The 22,876-nt window shown below is 42.2% G+C and overlaps 1 protein-coding gene across 1 annotated transcript in view; it reads right to left on the bottom strand.

Annotated features, from left to right (window-relative positions):
* ERC2 (ELKS/RAB6-interacting/CAST family member 2) overlaps positions 1 to 22,876 on the bottom strand; it is a 765,920-nt gene that overhangs the window by 714,159 nt on the left and 28,885 nt on the right. The window contains 1 exon segment of the mRNA XM_042454903.1: positions 10,385 to 11,198. Coding sequence (XP_042310837.1) covers positions 10,385 to 11,041 — 657 coding nt within the window. The 5' untranslated portion in view covers positions 11,042 to 11,198.

Genomic DNA, 22,876 nt, shown 5'->3' with positions numbered 1-22,876 from the left:
GTCTGGAGAAGAGAAGGTTAAGAGGTGATATGATAGCCCTGTTTAAATATTTGAAGAGATCTCATATTGAGGAGGGAGCTAGCTTGTTTTCTGCTGCTCCAGAGACTAGGACTCGGAGCAATGGATGCAAGCTCCAGGAAAAGAGATTCCACCTCAACATTAGGAGGAACTTCCTGACAGTAAGGGCTGTTCGACAGTGGAACAAACTCCCTCGGAGTGTAGTGGAGTCTCCTTCCTTAGTGGTCTTTAAGCAGAGGCTGGATGGCCATCTGTCGGGGATGCTTTGATTGAGATTTCCTGAATAGCAGGGGGTTGGACTGGATGGCCCTTGTGGTCTCTCCCAACTCTATGATTCTATGATTCTATCACATATTCTGTCCCACAGAATTTATTGTGTATGCCAACAATAATTAGCCTGTCTCCTACCTAAATAGCATCTTTCTCTCCTCCCTCAAGGCCTTACTTTCAGCAGTCTTGACCAAAGACGCTCCATCACCTGAGACAAAGTATCAGGCAATGCCACATCGATGATCACAGAATCATAGAATGGCAGCTGGAAAAGTCCCAAGGATCATGTAATCCAACCCTTAGCCAATACAGATATCCACAGCTAAAGTATGCCTGACAGGTAGCCATTTAACCTCTGGTTAAAAACCTGCAATGCCCACCACCTTCCTAGATAATCTGTCCCACTGTCAAACTATTCTTACCATCCCAAAATTCTTCCTAATATTTAATTTGAATCTGCTTTCTTGTAATTTGAATTCAGTGGTTTGGAGGGTCCTACTCTCCAGAAGAGAAGAAAACAAGCTTGTTCGGTTTTTCAAGCCAAAGTTGGCCATCATATCACCATTAAATTTCTCTTCTCCAGCTCCCTCAACCATTCTTCATAAGGCTTGGTTTCTCACAGTGTTTGCTTATCATGTCACACTGCAGCCACTTCCTGCTGGGACTCCAATGTCACTAAGAAACTGCTCCAAGTCTTACAAACTTTCCCATAATCATGTGAGACTGTTACAAGACTAGTAAACCTTTGGAATCCAACATTTCAAACAAGGTTTAAGAGATGATATACACGATTTGTCTGGAAGAGGTGTATATAAGACTTCACCCTCTGTGTCACCTCACCTCTGCCTGTGGAAGGCCACTACCTGATACTATGTGGTCATTTAGTTGCTAACCAGCATGACTCTTTTCTGGCAGCCATGGACATCCTAATTGAGAAATTTCTACTTGTCATTTTCTATTTGTCATAAATCACACTGTGATACCTGAGGAAGTCAATGAACAGGAGTCAGAACAAAAGGGCCTAAAACTCCAAAAGACAGTCTCTTCCCCAGGATCTGAACCACCAAGAGCAAGCAATGCAATTTCTCTGAATAATGACCACTACCACCCCTTTAACCACAGCAGGTGAATGCTGATAAGAGACTTCTTTCCTTTGTACAACATCAGCAACTGAAACAGGAGCAAAGGTGGAGCTAATGTCTCAGGCATCAGCTTGAATACCACATACCAAGCTGTTAGCCACCGGTCAAAATCAGGCACCTATAAATTACCCATCAGCAAAGAGTCAGCGCTGTGGACAACTGCATGTCTTCCAGTTGTCTTGATTTGGGAAGGACACTACCCATTAATTAATTAATTTATTTTATTTCTATGCCACCTTTCTCCCAAAAGGGACCCAAAGTGGCTCACAGTATAAAAACACATTAAAACAAAAGACAATTAAAAATAACTTAATTAAAACACTACAGAGTTAATGTTTTAAACATACAAAAGTTAAATAAAACATAATCTAAAACAACAACCCCAAATAAAGATAGGCTTGCATGATTTTTATAAAAGGAAGATAGCAAGACAAGGCAGAGAAGAATCTTGCCCTTTTCAACAGGCTCAGACAAAAGGAAACTCCTGCAGCCTCTTTTAGTTTGTGTCTTTCCCATTAACAACTTCTTCCACCTTGACCCATTCTAATGTTGCTTGGCCACACACGTCCCAGTTTTCATCTGTGAAATGAGATCCAACCAGCACACATGTGTTTGGCCTTTTCGAATTTTTGACCCCTTGGACCAGTTATAAGGTATACTATTGTCTTTCTGCTTCAACTGTATTCTTCCTGAGTGTTTGCTTCCCATCAACACCTTTGGAACATTTGAGATCTCATTACTACTTCTCTTCTTATTTGTACTTTCCCATGATTGCTAAGGCCTACCACAGTCTGACTTCCCTGGAACTTGCTGCTCATAAGCACAGGACACTATTTTCTTTAATTTGCTCAAAATGGCTACTCTTTAAACAATAGTAAAAGTGATCCCACTAGGGGTCCTCTACAACAAAGCAGCTAGTCTTGCCACAGAATACCCAGAACAATAATAGGGGCTACTGAAATTCAGCAGTAACCTGGAATGCTTGGCCAGCAACAAGTCTACAGATGGCTCCAAACAACAGGGTTTGCACCAGCAGCAGAAGCTAGTGGTAGTCCATTCTGGTGCAGTAGCCATGTAGTCTCAGATAGGTGACTGCATCCAGCTGCCACTTTAGATAGTGAGTCACATGGCAGGACTGGTCCTGACCTCTGCTTTAACTTGGCTACAGTCATATAAAGTTATTCCAAGAGTGACTTTTTGCATGCCAGCCAAACAATCTAAAGAGTTAATATATAATTTAATACCTTCATTAAGGCATTTAAAGCATCTAGAATTCCTAAAGACAAGGGAGATGACAACTATAGTGAAGGTTAATCCATACATAATTTATACCTTTATCAGCACTCAACAAGAGAATAAGGGCAGTTGCAGGAAGAGAACCCCTAATAACAATAAACATTACACACTCAAAAATGTTATAGCAACTTCTCTTTTATTACTCAAAACCTAAATAGCTTGAGAAGATATCAATCCAGTTCAAACTTTCTATATCTTTCCAGGTAATGGTTTCATTGTGAACAAATTCACACCTGTAACTCAGTTACTGGAGAAATGTATATTCTCAATACACTCATATCCATGGTTTGTGGTTGATACTGTAGTGCATTTCTCTCACTCTCAACATTTTCATACCCTAAACCCCTTCAAATCACTGCCCCCAAAGTTCTTTTAAGATCACCTGCAAGATTATCCTTACACTTCCCCACTATCGCCATAGGGACATACAGTATCCTTGTTCAGTGAACCTTGTTCCACTGTTATTTTTGATTTAAATTTAATTCTTCAGAGTATTTTGCTGCCGCACTCCAGGACAGGAGCACACATCTCCTTCCTCTTCAACAACAATCACATAGCAACAAAAAGTTGCCAAGCTGGAATGAATATTAGGGTGGACACCTAAGCATTTGCCAAAGAAGAAAAAATGCATCACCCAAATGGAGGACACAGATTTGCATATACAATTTACATATATTTACAAATGGAGAAATAATTGGTAGAACATCAATCCACTTGTTAGACCAATAGAATCAATGAAACTCAAATACAGCAAATTTCCACTGATTCAGTGGGACTATAATGTAAGAAGAACTACAGTTAATGTCACCATATTGGAGAAGACTAGGAGCAAGTGACCTGTGCTGGCTGTTCAATAGCTACCAACTGGTAGACAGCCTCACAGTTTAGTTTCTCTTCCTTGAGTTCTTTATCTTTAAAATAATCTTGATAGTCCCTCAAAGACAGAAGAATCTCATAGCCATTCTAAGGAGTACATTTAGGGCTACACCACACTCCTTCAAGTGGGTTGTCATCTGGAAAGTCCCTAACATAGTGAAAATACATGAACATTTTATTATTTCTCAGATAACACTTCTCATATTTTATATAACTTGTTGAGAAGATCCACAATTTTTTCCATTATCCAGCCTACAACAACTTTTGTTATATTTCAGGAATTACTACCAACATCCACCCTAGAACACCACTCTCCTTATAGGGTATTATACCAAAGCCTCTAAAATCTTTTATGAAAAATGGTACATAACACTTTTCACCCACAAGCTTAGAGGTCTGTTAAACCATATGGCTTGGGTCTGTGGTAATATTCCACAAAGAAAATCTGCCTCCACAGAGACTCAGGAGATGGGCTCTCCCTCTACAACCCTTCTGCCCACCCTCAAAACCTCTTCCTATTCTCAGAATCTTAGAAATTCTCCAGAATACTTTTCTTCATGATACAGAGGGCTGCAGAAGAGAAGAGAAAAGAAGAATGTCCCACTGTGCTGGTTCATTTCTGCTAAAGCAATGTAGGACTTGACCTTAAATAAATGCAAGATTGTGCAACATTGCTGGTGATAAACTTTCAGTTTCTATTTCATTATTTCTATTTCTCCACATCCTAGTTGCATTCCTGTCCTATCCTTTGTTTGCATCAGGTTGTAAGATGTTGTTTTTTTTGCTTCCTATATGAAAATTGCATATATTTTTAAAGAAATATTTTTCCTAATAGGCTCATTTTTGTATGCTTTCTTCCTAATGGATACATTTTCCCTCCGTGAATGAAGCATGCGCAAGCATTTTTTTCAGCTGTTTGTATTTTAGCTGCTCATGTGACTTTGTTCATATTTTATTTCTTCAAAATACATTGCAAGCTGTGCAAATATGTGGATTTTCAAAGCAAGTTGCACTTTTTGGGTAGTGTGAAAGATAATTCAGTCAAGAATCTCAACTTCAACAAAATTATTTTCAATCTTTAATCTACACACACACAAACACATATTGCATCGATACGTGCACACAAATATATATTAGCAAGCTGGTTATGTCATTTTTGTTTGTGAGCTTTGCACAGATCATGTCTTGTGGGGCAGTTTATAAATGCAATAAATAAATAAATGGATAAATGGAGTTTATAAATAAAATTTAAAAAAATAAAATGGATGCCTTCATATCACAGAAGTTACTGTGCCTGAGCAGAAGTTCCTCCTGGAACATAGCTGCAATGTTACCAACAACTTTCCTCAGAAGGAAATAGTGACCAGAATCTGTAATCTGGAGTTACATACTTGTGGTTGTTACACATTTTCAGTCCCTGTGTAAACCCTAGTTTAGTGAAAGTCCTCCAGTCCCCACTTACCAGGTAGCAGCCGCTACAATCAAAGGGGATCTGTTCTCCTGTCACTCAGCTGCCATTCGCACCCACCACCTCACACAACCAATCTCCAGAAAAAGGGGGAATTGCAACAGTGGTCCTGTTTCTGCCTGGCACAATGGGGATCACTCACAGCAGGGGTAGAAATGGCAGCCAGCTGCTTCCTGAGCAACAGGGAACAGTCTCCCATCAATCACAGCATACGCTGCCCAGTAAGTGGGGATTAGACAGAAAGGCATGCTGGAATTCAGTGTGCAGCACCACAACTGGAGAGTCTAACATTCTGTCTCCCATGCTATTTAACATTTACATGAAACCGCTGGGAGAGATCATCCGGAGACATGGGGCGCGGGGTTATCAGTACGCTGATGACACCCAAATTATCTTCTCTATGTCTCCGACTGATGCAGTGACTGGGGATGGCGTCTCTCCTCTCGTGGCCTGTCTGGAGTCAGTAATGGGCTGGATGAGGGAAAACCTGTATGTTGTTTGCACTTTGGTGCATTTTGTTAGCCGCCCTGATCGTTTGGAAGGGCGGGGTACAAATAAAAATTTTATTATTATTTATTATTAAAGACCATACAAGATTCTAGCCACCATCTTCAAGGGTTTTTTCCTGTTATTAACACACTGGAGTCGCAAAAAGCAACAAAAATAAGCTTATGTGTTCTTAACTCAAAGTCTATCTACTAAACATCTAAAGTAAGAGGGTGGATGGTGCGGCACTCCAGAAGTGGTTGGACTGCACTTCCAGTTAGCCTAAGGTTGCATAGCTAGTTGTGATGAACATTGGGAGCTGCTGGGCAACATCTGGAGGGCCACACATCCCCCATCTCTGAACTAAGGCCTTGGGTGTTTACTGTTTTAGCTTGTTGGAGCTTGTATTCCTTAGCTCTGTGGGGTCTAGTTGTGAGAAACCAGTTCCGAGGGCTGGTAGTCTTTGATAGGAATGTGCATTCCTGGGTGCTTGAAGAGTTAATTCAAGGCAGTCTGGATGGAAATTGTTTTGTGCATCCTAATGCACACTTGTCTCTACTCTGTTCACAAAACACTGCTTCTAAAAATTAATCTCCTTTGCTGCATTGGGAAACAAATATTTAGCCGCGAGGCCTTTGCTGTTTATAAGGAAGCAATTCAACAACAGTTCTGAAGCTTCATAAGAGGGAAAACTAGTACAGAATATCTAAGGTATTAGAAATATGACCCACAAAATTTTGAATTAGTTTAGTTACCCATGGTAAATGAAACCCATCACACTTCATTACAAAACACAGCTTAGTATGAGATTTTCTTACTTATTACAAAATGATTGAATAAGGTTGTGTTAAAAATACAGTATGTTTAAAAGGCTATAAAGGGAAGGAAGAAACTACCCAAATATGCTTTCTTTCTTTTTTTAAGATTGGCATTCCCATTTCTTTTCCTCATTTTCCATATAATTGCCATCAATATCATTTTAAAACAATGGTCATGTATAACCTTAGTTTCCAGACATAGGAACTGATTTCAAATTTACAGTGACATTAGCCTTCTGTTTAATAACCAGAAATTTAAATTTCATTTTAATTGTAGATATTGATACAAACGTCATCCCAGATGAAAAAATGACTTTTCAAGAACTTTAAACCAACTATTATAAACTATTTGTCCAACTGTTTGGAATAACACAGAATTGATATTAACTGAGAGAGGCACAAAAACTAAGGCTGCTGTCACACTGCAGAATGAATACAGTTTGACACTGCTTTAACTGTCATGGCTTCATCCTATGAAATCCTGGGATTTGTAGTTTGTTATGGTACCTGAGCTCTTGGACAAAAAAAAGGTGAAATATCTCACAAAACTACAAATCCCAGAATTCCACAGCACTGAGCCAGAGTGGTGTCAAACTGCATTCATTCTGGAGCATATATGCAATCCAAGAGGGACAGAAATTATTCCAGATCTTGAAACTGTTGCCGTATCTTGAAAGCACTGCAAGAACGGCATACAAACCATCCTGAATATTTAAACAACAGTTGCTATTTGCAATGTCCCACTCAAATCAAGCTCACAGGTGTCATTTGTGAATATGGGAAGCACTGCATTGGTTCGGATAGGATAAGCCAGGAAAGCACAAGAGTCCTGTTTTATTGGTTAGGAACAGCATAATAGTGCATTGTGCTCAACCATTCCTGCTTACAGTGGGAGCAGCTGAATAAACCACTGAGCTTTCCTACATGGTTTGTTTACAGTGTCATCCAAAAATGGTTGCTTTATCTTGTGTTTTTTTCTCTCCTGATACACCAGAGAGAGATACTAGCTTCTTGGGAGAGTAAGAATCCTGAGAAAAGTAAAGGCATTCTGGAGTAAAGCTCTATGACCTGTTTAGCTCCTACCAGAACAGACCAGCAAAATACACCAGCTTCCCGGCAGATTGGGGGCATGGTGTATGCATAACACATGCCCCCAGGCTGCCAGGAAGCCACCGTGAAGTTGCCCGGCCATTTACACGGCGGCAGCTTTTCGGCACTCCGGTTGCATAGTGTTTGCGTAGTCCTGCACACCACAGGAGTGCTGAAAAGCCATGGTGGTGGTAGAAAGGGCGCCCTTTTTGCAGTGCATAAAGGAGCAGCATTTTGTCACTGCTTTTTGTGCTGCAAAAATGCTGGATCAAGGCCTCAGAGTGCATGCCACCCCTTCAGGGCGATCTGTTTCGGCCCTCAGTTACTTTTTATATTGATCAAAGGTTATTATTTGCACTAATGATGTAGATAACTACTCCAGCAACTAAATTACAAATACCCAGCTTGCCTAATTTGTCACATCATCTGATATGGACCACTGAATGAATGTACCTGAATCTTAAAGACACCCATCTACAAGGTCCTTTGTATCATTTCGAACCAGCTTCAGGGCGGGATACGGAGTAGAGAAGGCCATGGTCGCCTTGGTCAATGACCTCCATCTGGGCATCGATAGGAGAAGTGTGACCCTGCTGGTGCTCTTAAACATCTCAGCGGCATTTGATACCATTGACCATGGTATCCTTCTGGAACGCCTGAGGGAATTCGGTATCGGAGGCACTGTACTCCAGTGGTTCTGTTCCTACCTCTCGGGCAGATTCCAGATGGTGATGCTGGGGGACAGTTTGCTCTCACAACAGAGAGCTGACGTCTGGTGTCCCTCAAGGCGCCATTCTGTCTCCCGTGCTTTTTAACATTTACACGAAGCTGCTGGGTGAAGTCATGGGGCCCGGTGTTATCAGTACACTGATGATACCCAAATCTACCTCTCCATATATTTGACTGAAGCAGTGACCAAGGTTGGCATCTTGCCTCTGAATGCCTACCTTGGGTCAGTAATGGGCTGGATGAGGGAAAACAAACTCAAGTTGAATCCAGAGAAAACGGAGGTACTAGTGATAGGTACCCCTAGTCCAGGGAAGGAGATTTGCCACCCGGTCCTTGATGGGGTTACACTTTCCCTGAAGGACGAGGTTCGCAGCTTAGGCGTGCTCTTGGATTCACCTTTACAATTCTCATCTCAGGTGGAGGCAATATCCAGAAGTGCTTGGTACCAACTTCGATTGATACACCAGCTGTGTCCCTACCTGGCCCAGAGGGACCTTGAAACTGTGGTACATGCACTAGTAACCTCTCATTTAGACTTCTGTAATGCATTCTTCATGGAGCTACCTTTGTACCAAACCTGGAAGCTTCAACTGATTCAAAATGCTGCAGCCAGACTGATCACTAAAACATCTAGATCAGAACATATTACACCAATATTAAAATTTTGCACTGGCTACCGATTAGCTTCCAGGCCCAATACAAAGTGTTGGTCATTACCTTTAAAGCCCTATACGGCTCAGGCCCGAGTTACTTGAAGGAGCATCTCCCCCTACACAATCTGCCCTGCACACTCAAAACATCTGAAAAGATATTATTAGAGTACCCAAAAATCAGACTGAAATTGACCTATGATGGAACATTTACTGCTGCTGCCCTCAGACATTGGAACAACCTACCGGAAGAGATCCATCGTATCAACACCCCAGATGCTTTTAAGAAGGCACTTAAGACAGATCTCTTCCAGTGGGCCTATCCATTTGATCCACCATAACTGAACCTAGGTAACACTCTACCTCCATTACTCATATATAGGTATGGATAGGTATGGATTTGTATCAGTTTTATTAAATTTTGTCTTATTAATTGATTGTTGTAATTTTAGATGAATTTGTACTTATTGTAATAGTGATTTTATCTGATGTACTCCTGCCTCGATCCATGGGGTGAAGCGGGAAATATAAATAAAGATTTTATTATTATTATTATTATTATTTCATAAATAAAGTGATGCTAAGGAAACACTCATATCTGACAACTCTTGGATTTATCTCCACGACTGAATACTAGATATGTGTATATATCCTGCTACACATGACTGTGCTTTCTGGAGATACTTCGATTCCAGGATCACCTTAATTTTATTTTCAAGCTTTCATTTTATCTCTAAAATCCCATCTTTTCCATCTATAATAACTAAGCTGGAAGGAGTTGACAACCAGGGACAAGGATGCTCTCAACCCTCTGTTAATATGCAAAAGAAAGCATCCTAATCTTTAAGTACGCTGGGCCATGAAATCCTTTGGTGTCAGAATGCCAAAGTTAGGAATAGTAACAATTCTTAAAGATGCTTAAAGATGCTTAAATATTTTATAATTCTGTCTTCAAGGAACACAGCTGTTGTACTAAAATTTTACTCTATTGTTTTCTGCAGTTCATATATATATCAATCAATCAATCAATCAATCAATCATTAGGTAAAATACAAAGAAACCATATGAAATATAGGAACAGAATAACATGCAAAAACATTACTATTGGTTATTGTAATGAAGAGTACTGGTCCATTGTCTACTGCAATTAAATCTCACTTGCCAGCTTTCAGATACATTTTCTCAATCTGATACAAATATAGCGTTTTTAAACAGTAAACTTTATTGACTATACTTCAGCTATACAGCGGTTCTCAACCTGTGGGTCATGGCCCCTTTGCGGGTCAAATGACCCTTTCACAGGGGCCACCAAAGAAACACTGATTTAGAGTAACAACGAAATCTATTACTGCATCAAATAAATTACAAATTATATCCAGCTAATGGATGCAATTTCTTCCCACACTGTAACTGGAAACATCAATTATGAATTAATAATGTTAACAAAATCAAGGCATACTACCAGTTGGTCATTACTACCCAATAATTAAATCAACACTTGCCTTGTAAAATATTTGCTTGCTTTCATTTACAATTGCTTACCTGATTCTCCTCATGAGAAACCCTCATCTGCTCTTTCAGTACAGACATTCTGGCAGCTTCTTCTTTCCTCAAGACTCTTTCCTTTTTGAGCTCTGGACTCCAGAAAGTCTTGATGCTATTCATGGAAGAGCCAAGCTTACTGTCTTTGATGTCCAGTTCTTTCCTTAGGAGCTCATTCTCTCTCTGTAATTCCTTAAGCTGAACCTGTAGATCTAGCATGGTGCTATCCCTTACCTGTCTAAGCATAGAAGGAATCTGATGATGGTGATGATGTGAAGCAGTGGTTAGTCCTCCATGTTGGTCAGTATAGGAAAGGAGATCTGAATGGGAAAGGCCAGCTGAAGCAATATTAGGACTGCTGCCCATAGCTGTAACTCGACCACCATACACAGCTCGATTCGTAGCCCTTCCAAGAGTCATTGTGCCCTTTGGGAAAGTAGTGGATGCCACACCTTCATGATCACTCAGATACATTGGTCCAGAAGTTGCATAGGCGGCATTAAGTGACTGGATGTTCTCCATCGATAACGTCTTACCTGTCCCTCCACCTCCTCCACTGCTTGTTCTCCGATGGCCCAGACGAGGAGATCTTGGCAAACGAGGGGATCTGGCAGGACTGCCATCCAAGTTACTGATTGTTCTTGCACTTCCGTACATTTTTACTATAATGTGAGGTACTACTTAATAAGAAATTAATCACACTTAAGTGGGATATTTAGCCTCTGTTCCAGTTGCTATTGTTGGCAAATGGCTTCACAGTATTCTTCCAGAAGGCAACCAATTCTTTAACATGAGTTCTACAAGCTGAAGATATCTGGAAATAAAATACATAATTAGAAATTAGTAAAGTAACTGTACAGTGCCAAAATATGAAAATACTGATTTGCTTTATTTATGAGCTTGTGACTTTGCAATTATGTACTATTTGTACTGAGCAGCAAGTTTTTTGAAATCAGGATTCTGTATTTCACACACACACACACACACACACACACACACAGTAACAGGCTTTAATCTTAAGGAAAGATGAAATATGTAAAACTTAATATATCATTCTATGTGAACAGAATTCCAGAAAAGATTAATTCTATTGTACTCCAAATGTTAGAAAATTGCTGGAATAGATAATTCAGTGTCTCAAAAATAAAAGGGAGGGGGCATAAAAAATGCCTAAATATGGAATTGCACTGTGCCTAGAAAGAACCACTCTTCAGATACACAAGTGCCACAGAGAAGGCATGTTTTATTATTTATAACTCTGCTTGATCCTTTTTCGATGGCTGCTGGGGGGCGGGGTTGGATCCTATAAAACTAAGATTGCATTCAGACATTTCATTATTTATGTGATATACTTGGCACTAATGATTATTTATCATGTGATCAGCAATTATGATGGGGCACTGCTTTCTGTCCAGTCATTTAACTATCAATAGGAAGTGATCCGAGAAATGAGAAAGCGATGATACCCCTTCAATGTGTGATCTTATTAATTCTCATGTAACTGCAAGGGCAGCAATAGCTGTGAATAAATTATCAGAGAGTAATCTTACAGCTAGGGTTGCCATAAGGCAGGACCTCCAAACTGGGACAAATGTAGGACAACATTTTCAAATGTAGGACTCATCTTTTTAAAATGGAGGACACATGAAAAAATTTGATGGTTTTTAAAAAATGTTAATATAAATGCATGTTTCTTAGGCATGATCAAAATGGAGGATATTTGGGCATTATTCCTAGACAGATAGCAGAAATGTTCTGGCCAACCCCCCCCCCCATTCCAAACAGCACATTTGGGCATTGAACATGGCTTTATTTTAACGTGGCCTCTTGCATATTTCAGAGGCTTATTGCATAACCAAACTTTTTGGGTTTCACACTGAACATGGGTTCACATGGCTATGCATATTGAATATCTGACATGGTTTAAAGGTGGTTTAACAAGAAGTGGATTTGCCCTCGGTTTCAGGTGTCTTGCACCAACTATACTTCTCAGAAATGTGTACTTGGTCAAGGTACTTTGGTTTTTCTTCACTGAGCATGAGTTTGGCCATGCCTCAGAAGCTGGCTGATATCAATATCACCACCATCATCATCATCATGCAGACCATTTAGCATTAAAAGCACCAAAAACACAAAGAAATGCACTTTGGAAAGTCACACTGTCTCACTTTCAGAAAGAGTGCATGCCTCAGAAACTGACTGATATGATCATCATCATCATCATCACCACCACTATCATTGTTAAAACAAAGCAGACCTGTACAAATGGAATGAAAATCCTCCTCCTGCTCCTGCTCCTACTCTTCTTCTCCTCCTCTTCCTCCTCCTCTTTCTCCTCCTGCTACTCTTCCTCCCTCTTCTTGCTACTCTTCCTCCTTCTTCCTCTTCCTGCTACTCTTCCTCCCTCTTCCTCCTCCTGCTACTCTTCTTCTTCCTCCTTCCTCCTCCTCCTTCCTCCTCCTGCTACGCTTCTTCTTCCTCCTTCCTCCGCCTCCTCCTCCTTCCTCCCTCCTCCTCCTGCTACCTCCTCCTCTTCTTCCTCCTCTTCCACCTTCCTGCCTCCTTCTTCTTTCCTTCCTCCCTCCTCCTCCTCCTTCCTTCCTCCCTCCTCCTCTTCCTCCTCCCCCTCCTCATCTTCATCCTCCTCCTCCTCCTTGGTGCCAAAGAAGGACAAAGGAAATGGCCCTTCCCTTTGCCCTCTGGCTGCAGCCCAGCCAAACAGAGGAGGAGCTCCTCCTCCTGAGGCTGGCTGGCCAATGGGGACAGACTGGGGCTGGAACAGCCCCGCCCCCTGCCAGCGCTCACAGGCTCCGGGCTGGAGAAGGGGCGGGCTGTTCAGCCCCAGCCTCAGGAGGAAGAAGTCCTCCTCGTTAGCCTTGCAAGGGCGTGCACAGGGCCAGCGGAAGCGCCCGCGGCCCAGCGCGGAGGAAGAGGAGGAGGTAGATGGGCTGCGCTGTGCACCGTTTGCACACAAAAAAAATGAGGAGGAAGAGGGCGGGCTGCACAGCCGCTCAGTGCCCAAAGGAAAGGAGGTGGGGGAGGAGGAGGTGGGTGGCCACTGCGGGAGCGCGCGGAGGAGGAGGCGGAGGTAGGTGGGTCGCGCTGTGCACCGCGTGCGCGCAAAAAAAATGAGGAGGAAGAGGGCGGGCTGCACAGCCGCTCAGTTCCCAAAGGAAAGGAGGTGGGGGGAGGAGGAGGTTGGTGGCCGCTGCGGGAGCGCACGGAGGAGGAGGCGCAGGAGCGCCGCACAGCCCGCAGCCAAGGCAAAATACGGGCCCCAACCCGGGAATTGGCGGAACCGGACCAGGACCGGGCCGATGCCGACAAAACCGGGATTTTCCCACCTACAGGCAGGTTATGGCAAGCCTACTTACAGCCTAACTTCTCAAACATGTCTAAACAAGACATGTCAGCCCCTTTGTATTTAGACCAAAGAGAAGTAACTTTGGGGGTGGCCTTTCCCAAAGCTCCTCTTTCCCTATATAAGGTTCAAAAGCTGTGCGTGAGAAAGAACAGCCAAGAGAGGAAAACTGAAGTGAAATCTCCTGCTGTTTCTCTGCTAACAAAGGATGAGAACCCCCCCTCTCCCGATGGTTTATCACCCAAAACTTCAAGGAATATTATGGATCACAAATGAAGAATTCAGAGAACAAACTGTACTTACAGAAGTACAACTTAAACCTACTGAATCTGTTGACTCTGTCAAAGAAAGAAGCAATACTGATTATCAGTTATTGTGCTTTACTAGATGCAAAAAATTACAGAGCCTGCTGTAGAAGGAAAAATTCTATTAAATACATTAAACTCTACTAAGCACATTGCACTATTTGCCTTTATTTGTTCCTGCCAACTTTTCCACTTGTCTCATTAACATTTACCATCTTTGAAGAAACTGAAGCAAAGCAGGTATTGAATAGATAAACCTTCTCTACTCAATCAATCAGCATCTCTCCAGAGATCTGCCTTTCTAATGGGAATAGTATTGTTAAAATGTACAGTCATTTGTTCTCTCTTTAACATTTTGACCCATATATCCTTAACTACTTCTTTTGATATTCTGGATGGTGATTATTCTCCCTGCTTGTTTGAAGTTTAAAACTAATAGTTACGAAAGAGCAATAACGTGCATTTGCTGATGTTTTCCATCAACCCATCTTGCTAACCATTTCCAGAGTGTCTAACCTCCCTTTAATGATATGTTCTATGTTTTTTTATTTCTTGACTAGATTTAGTTTATGAATGGGTTGATTGCTTTTCTATGTTAAAAGATCCCCATCTCCTACAACTCTTATAGCTAACATAGAGATCAATGCCTCTGCCAATTCATGTTCCTGGTACCCAAGGCTAATTATAGAGTGGCCAATTGCGCATCATCTAAAATAGTGTGAAAAGGGCCTTAGGCTGTTCAGTTCCAAAATCTGCCTCACCCTCTGGCTAGATTGTTAGAAATGGGCCTAAAGGCCATTACCCCATACGATGATACAACTTCAAAGACCAAATGCCACATGACAAGTCTTGCATGTTATCCTCTATAAATCAGACTAAAAAGCAAGATCCCATAGAAAATGCTTTTAAAGTACATGGATCCACAACCACAAATATGAGTTGACCACAATCCTCAATTAAGAGGAGGTCCAGATATCATTTCAACAGTAACAATATACACATCCTGGGGTACTATATTATTCTATGCACAACATATCCCCCAAAAACATTTTTTCCAGTTACCCAAATATAGGTATTTCTCAATGAATGAAGTAGATGTGTACCTGGAACTTACTTCTTTAACAGAATATTTGTTATGAGAAACAGAATATTTGTTATGAGAAATAACAAAGAAAGAATAGAGATAAGGTCCTACACACCAAAAGAAGAACAGCTCAAAATGTTTCAGCAAACGTTTTATTCAAACTAACAACATGCACATGCACATGTGAAATGAAACAACCAATTCAGATAAGCAAAAGTAAACAAAAACATGTAAATCTTCTAGAGACTGCCCGAGACTGCTTCTTCCACTGGGCCCTAGTCGTGCCGTGGTTAAATGCCTGAATTGCAGCCACTCACTCACAAAACATAAGGTTGCAGGTTCAATACCAGCCGGGGGCTGAAGCTTGAATCAGGCTTGGATCCTTCAGAGGTCGCTAAAATGAGTACCCAGCTTGTTGGGGGCAACTAACCTACACATTGTAAACTGTTTAGGGAGTGCTTAAGTGCACTGATAAGTGGTATAGAAATGTTTCTTGATATTGGTATTCCAATATCAGGGATGAGTTTTTCTTTCACCTCACTTTTCTTATGATTTCCATTTTAGAAGCCAGTTTTATAGAACTATCTTTTGTAAACATGCCAGGGTAAGCAGATGAGGCAGGCATTTATGTTCTCTCCTTTTTTCACTGCTATGCCATTCACACACATGCTCACTAAGGAATTCTGGATGCAGCTGCTGTTTACTTTGCCTGTTGTAGGCAGAAACACACAACCACAGTAAGTTTGGAAGAATTTCATTCTTTCCCAGATCAAGTTTTATTGCATTGTTTATTGCAGACATGTTGCTGCAACCCAACCTAAAGTCTGTGTTTCTCCAGCCAGGAGACAGGTGTAAAAAGACTTGGTAAAAGGGAGATTCTTTGTCAGAGGCTTTGTTAACTGAGGTATACGTGTAATCTCTATATTTGCTTGAAAATGGTACCCTAGGAACCTTCTTGCAGGAATCATTGGTCATTAGACAACAGTGACATTTTTATAACAGTACTATATCCAGTATCTTCAATATTCTAGTACCTTCAGTTGATTAGTAGATATATCAGATATATTGTAGTATAATCCTAAAGCAGCCATTCCTAATTTTATTAATATTTTCAAAGACTATATTAGGTTTTTAACTATAAAATTTAGATTAAAACCCCTGATTTTGAACAAAAATGTATGCATTCCATGCACTTATGCTCACTGCCATAATTCAATACAGAAAATTAGAAAGATTTGCCCATGCCTCAGTTCTATTTCTTTGTGCTTCTTTAACACTTATATCTGCCCTAAAAATCTCAGCCAACAATGGACTGTCTATTTTCAGAGAAGGCTCATTCTAAATTAAGGTTCATTTATTTTCACAATTTCTGCCTCATCTCATCAGTTTAACTCTATTGAGAAAAGAAAAGAACCATGAAGTTACATTTACAATGGTATTTCAGCTGTAAGTGTTAAGTAAAGTTTGGCATTTGTTTTTGTTTTCCGTTTAAACTTAACCTTTTTTAAAAAAAAAATCCTGATTTTAATCCTGATATGCTTTGCCTTATAGAATGCACTCCTAAACATATTTACCTGGAAACAATTATCACTGAAATCAATACATCTTGGACTGTTAACACTTACTATTACAGTATACCATTTACAAAGGCAAACATCCTTTCTGAATTCTTATGTAATGGATTCAAAATTAGAATAAATCAACAATAATTTAATCTCAGTCACAAATTATCCCTGTAACTCCCTGTCCTTTGTTGCTGCTGCTGTGTGCCTTCAAGTAATTTCTGATTTACAGTGACCCTAAGGCAAACATATCACAGGATTTTCTGAGACTCAGAGTACTTGCATAAGATTACCCAGTGGATTTCCATCTCTGAACTAATATTTCAACCCTGGTCTCCAGAGTTGAAGTCCTATGCTCAAACCACTATGCCATGTTGGCTCCTTCCCCAGTCCTACCACCATACAATACAACAAAGGACAAATTAAACCAGATAACTCCTGAAGAGAGATTGAAATGAAATATTAAATAAGAAAACTAAAGAAAGGTAACATCCAAAGAAGGAGACAATCCTCCATTAGTTCAAAAGCATATTGACTCAAGTTGACTCAAGGTGGAAGAGGCAACAAGGGGATCAGCCATTTTAGATCTGATCCTAACCAACAGGAATGACCTGGTAAATGGGGTGCAAGTGTTCTCTTAGAGTTTGTTATACAGTGGAAAGGAGAAGTCAGGCATAGTCAGGCACGCATTCTAGACTTTAAGAAAGCTGATTTCAGTAAACTTATAGAAATACTGGGGGTGATCCCATGGTCAGAAATAGTAAAAGAGAAGGGAGTTCAGGATGGATGGGAGTTTCTCAAAAGGGAGATACTGAAGGCACAATCTCAAACAGTTCTAACAAGGACGAAAAATGGGAGGTGTCTCAAGAAAACGGAATGGATGTCTAAGAAACTTTCAACTGAGCTAAGTTTTAAATGGGGCATGTGTAAGAAATGGGAAAAGGGGGAAATAACCAAGGAGGAATTCAAACAAATAGCTAACACATGTAAAGAGAAAGTCAGAAAACCAAAAGCTTTTCAGACTTGCTAGAGAGGTTAAGAACATTAAAATGGGTTTTCTGAGTATGTCTTTAGCAAAAGGAATAAGAAGGAAATGGTAGGGCCACTATGTGGAGAAGATGGTGAAATGCTAATAGAGGACAGAGCAAATGCAGAATTACTCAACACCTTCTTTGCCGCAGTCTTCTCAGAAAAGGAAAAGGGTGCTCAACTTGAGGAAAATGGAGCAGAGGACACAATAGGAGAAATGCAGCACAGAATAAGTAAAAAGGAAGTACAGGAATACGTGGTTAATCATTTAAATCTCCCAGACTAGATGAACAACATCCAAGAGTATTAAAAGAACTGCCAAATGTAAGCTCAGAGTCATTAGCAATAATTTTTGAGAACTCCTGCAGAACAAGAGTAGTCTCAGCAGACTGGAGAAGGGCAAACATTGTCCCCATTTTCAAAAAGGGGAAAAAGAGGATCCCAACAATTATTGTCCAGTTAGTCTGACATCAATACCATGAATGCTTCTAGAGCAGATAATTAAACAGAGAGTCTGTGAACATTTAGAAAGCAATACCATAATCACAAAGAGTCAACGGCGGGTTACAGACGGGCAAAAAGGGATGTACTCATGACGTCATGAAGGTAGAGCCTTCAGATGGGCTTTACCTGAATGCCGTCATGAACACGCCCCCCGCACGCCCCAAGCGGGAAGAAGCGGCATTAAAAAGGTGCTGCTTTTTTCCGCTTCTTTTCTGTTTGATGCGTACCTGCGCAGCTCCGTCTGTAAGCCCCTGCACCGATACGTCAGAATTGCTACGCCGCAAATATAAGTTGCCGGTTTAAAAGCTCCGTGTCAGCTGCGTCGCATAATGGGTCGGGTTCCCGGGACATGCGTGGTTTGCAGTCAAGCTTTAATTGCAATGTCCGCTGCCATGGAGCTGTGGAAGCTGAGGCACAGCTGCGGCGCATTTTAAGCCTCGTAACCCTAACCCTAGAGCCACTTGTGCACATGCGTTGCTAGAACCGCGGGAAGTTGTAACTATTGCCGGCGGATGTTTTGGTTGTAGAAAGTGAAAAGGGAAAGTTTGGGATTTAAAGTGACCCCCTACACACATTCCTGCGCCATTCTCACCTGGGAACGGGCACAGTTCGGCTGCTCCTGGCACAGCTGTGTGGCAGCTCCCCTTTGCCACCAGGCAGGATGGCACAGCCATCCACCAGCACCCCGAAAAAAGGCAGGGGGACGTCTTGGTCTCATACTGAGACGGCTGACCTGATAGCTATATGGTCCCAGCCAAACATTTTGCAGAAACTGGAGCAGTCCTACCTGAATGCTGACACATATCGAGAAGGGGAAGAAGCCATGAGAGCTGCTGCACCGGTACACCAGAATTGCTACGCCGCTACTTTAAGTTGCCCATTTAAAAGCTCCGTCGCATAGTGAGTTGGGGTCTTGGAACATGCGCAGTTTGCAGTCAGGCTTTAATTGCAACGTCCGCTGCCATGCAGCTGTGGAAGCTGAGGCACAGCTGCGGCGCATTTTAAGCCTCGTAACCCTAACCCTAACCCTAACCCTAGAGCAACATGTACGCATGCGCTGCTTGGAAAGTTTGGACTTTAAAGTGCACCCCTACACACATTCCTCTGCCATTTTCACCTAACAATAAAAAATGCTAAAACTGTAAATATTGACATATGTACAAAGGAGGTGAGGGGAGATGGCAGGGGGACAGCGGTGGCAGCGGAGACAGCTGTGGCTGCGCATTGCAGATTCACCAGGAGCGCGGGGACCAAAGGAGAGGAGGCATCTATGATGCTGCTGACACTGGCAAAGTGCAAACGGACAAGGATGCCAACACCAGCTGATCACCAGCTGGCAGGAGACCACCATTGTTTTAAAGGGGCTTGGGCACTTTAAATGTGCCCATAGGCTTTCTGCCGCCGCTGCTTAGCCCTGCGCAGCTGCGCATTCGCCAGCTGGCAAAGGAAAAAAAAAAGAGACCCCGGAGCTTGAATGTGCCCAAGACCTTTTGATGCCCTCTAAACTTGCCTCCAAAAACAAAGGGCAACTACAGGGGGCCTGGGCCTGGGATCAAGGGGCAGGGAGCACTGACAAGGCACTAGGTCCCATGATGTCCCATAAAGACATCATTTCGCCTCCCAGGACATGTGTTCCCTCCCAGCCCTATCTACTCTATTCTACCCTTCCTGTTCTCTCCTCCCACCATGCCTGGCTCACTGGTCCCCAAACCAGCAATGTCCAAACTCTGTCCTTCCAGGCGTTTGGACTTCATCTCCCAGAATCCCCAGCCACCTTGCCCTGTGGTCTAGGATTCTGAGAGATGAAGTCCAAACACCTGGAAGGACAGAGTTTGGACACTGCTACCTCACACCACTCCTGCCTAGCTTTAAAGTCACAGGGAAAAAGTTTAAAGGGGCTTGGGTGCTTTAAATGCGCAGACAGGCTTTCTGCTGCCACTGCTTAGCGCTGCAGCTGCGAAGCTGTGCACTTCTCATGTGGCAAAAGGGGGAAAAAAGCCGCGGTTTGGGCCGCCCGTGCGGAAGCTGCCTCTCTTTTTGCAGCGTCCTCCGAGGCGGCGGTTTGGAAACTTCGGGTCCGAAACGGACCCAGGTGAGGCGTCTTCACTGCCCCCCGTGTGGAAGCTCCAACACCTGAAGCACGCCCCCGGGGCGGGCCGTCTGGAGGCTCCGCATTCAGCTAAATACACCTCCAAGACGTCATCCCCTGCCCGTCTGTAACCCGCCAACATGTGTTTCAGAGAAAAAAGTCATGCCAGACAAATCTGATATCTTTCTTTGATAAAATTAGCAGCTTGGTAGATGAAGCGAATGCTGTGGATATAGTATATCTTGATTTTAGTAAGGCCTTTGACAAGGTTTCCCATGACATTCTTGCAAACAAGCTTGCAAAATGTGGGTTAGACAAGGTAACTGTTACATGGATTTGTAATTGGTTGACTGGCCAAAGCCAAAGGGTGCTCAACAATGGCTCCTTTTCATCCTGGAGAGAAGTGACCAGTGGATTGCTGGGTCATACCCATGGTTCCAGACTGTCAAGTGTGGGGGACAATTACAGAGCACATGGTGAAGTGTCTTGCAATGGTTTGTCATGATTGCCAGATTTAATGGTGTCATTAAGGGGCACAACAACATTCAGTGACAGTGATGAACAAATCGCAAATCTGTAAAACCGGTAAAGTCTCCATGTGGTATAAACTGGTTACTGAAGTGCAATTGTGACATTACCTTGAAGACTCTGATCCGGTCAGGTTGCTCAAAAGAGCAATGGTGTCTTAGGAGTTCTTTTAAGGAACATTCTAGCAGATGCCTTGATTTATGGGAGAAAGTCTGCATTATCTCTTTAGTGGTGGTGAGCTGTGGGCCCGCATCAGAATTCCAGACCCATTGGCCACCAATTAGTTTGGTAAGAGAGTAGGCTGCATTTTAGGTAAAATCACCACCATCCCATCAAAATTTGCTTTCTAGTGCTCTGCAAAGATAAATTACCATGTCACTGTCAGATGGGATCCTGGCCACACGTTTTTGGACAACCTCCTAAAGGGAACTGAGAACAACAGATTTTACAGTTTTGTCAGGGCAAGTAAGAAGGCATAACGTGCAGATGGGACTGCCTAGGCCTCCACATCTCTGAGCAATGTACAGGATGTCATTAGTGGCTTGTTTAGGAAGACTGACCCACTTTTTGAGGACAGCAATGATTGCTCAGTCAACTCTATTAAATGTTATTTTCTAGACCAACAATCCCCAAAAGACAAAGCCAATCCTCAGGAGAAGGAAAGTCCTAACCACATCAATCTTTTACCACAGGGCTAAGAGTGACACATCTATCTTCTTGGCATCTATCGCAATGGCATGCTGAGTGGCCTCAGGGGTTTGGTAGTTTCAGAAACTTGTTGGAGTACGTAGATGTTGATAGGTATCTCCTTCTTACCACAGGATGATAAAGGCAGTTGGTAGAAGCTGGTCTTTCAAGCGCCTGTTAATATGAAGCAACACATACTTTTAACGTTAAAGTGCAGATCCACCCAATCCACAGCATGCGCAGTGGCATTTAACTGGTACTGGACCTCATCATGTTTCTCAGCTACCAGAATCAAATTATCAACATAACCTAAAATGCTCATTTTATTCCCATAAAAATTAAAGCCTCTGGGGGCATTGATGTGATGGAGGAGAGGCTCCACAGCAAGACTGAAAACAATTAGGCTGAGCAGGCAGCCCTGCTTCACCCCACAACAGATCCAAATTTCTGCAAACTCACTCATGGCCCACACCATGGTGCTGTAATTGTTATAGACCTGGAGGAGAAGGTTGAGAAATGCTGATAGCATGCCCAGTTCAGCAAGTTTCCAGGATATGGCATTGAGGCACAGAGCCAACGGTATTTGTTGATGTCAATCCAGGCCACAGTGCACTCTCATCTTGTGTGGCAGACAGTATCAATCACTGTTTGGAGTAGAACATTAAACAGCCCTCATATGACATGAAATCCTTTTGTTGAGGGCTGACAGTGTGGCCAGCAATAGCCCTAGTCAGTGATTCTAGCAGCAATGCCGCTTGCAAAGATCTTATACATGCTGTTGCAGAGAAAAATCATACAAAGGAGAAAACTGAGTTGTGTGTATAAGAAGCAAAGGCACAACAGGAGACAGAGCGCCACGTGCTGATAGATGGTCATTTGTTTTATTTCTCATAAATCTAAAAAGAGAGAAATTGAAATCCTTTTGTTGAGGGCTGATGTTACTAGGACCAGTTATTAGGATCTGTGGGGTTATCCTTTTTATGCATGGTGTTTTTTCAGGTGATGGGTGTGACAGAATTGTGAAGGCTTTCACAGCTGACAACCATAGTTTTTGTGGGTTTTTCAGCCGATGTGGCCATGTTCTGGAAAAGTTTATTCCTGACATTTGCCAGCATCTGTAGCTGGCATCTTCAGAAAATTATAGCATAATTGCTTACTGTGGTTGAAAATGGCTGCTAAGATTAAGCAGCTGGGATTGTTTTTCTATAGCAAGCTGTATTGGATGCTGTCCTTGTCTGGAGGTGTATTTTGGACCCTCAACCTTCTTGCCTCGACCTTGGTGTTTAGTTCCCCATTTAACTCTTGGGGGCCTTAGGAGGTCAGCTGAGTAATGAGCTCACCTT

The sequence above is a fragment of the Sceloporus undulatus genome, chromosome 2 (assembly GCF_019175285.1).
Source record: "Sceloporus undulatus isolate JIND9_A2432 ecotype Alabama chromosome 2, SceUnd_v1.1, whole genome shotgun sequence".
Classification (NCBI taxonomy): Eukaryota; Metazoa; Chordata; class Lepidosauria; order Squamata; family Phrynosomatidae; genus Sceloporus; species Sceloporus undulatus.
The sequence above is the reverse complement of the archived record's forward strand: the minus strand, read 5'-3'. Positions and strand labels throughout refer to the sequence as shown.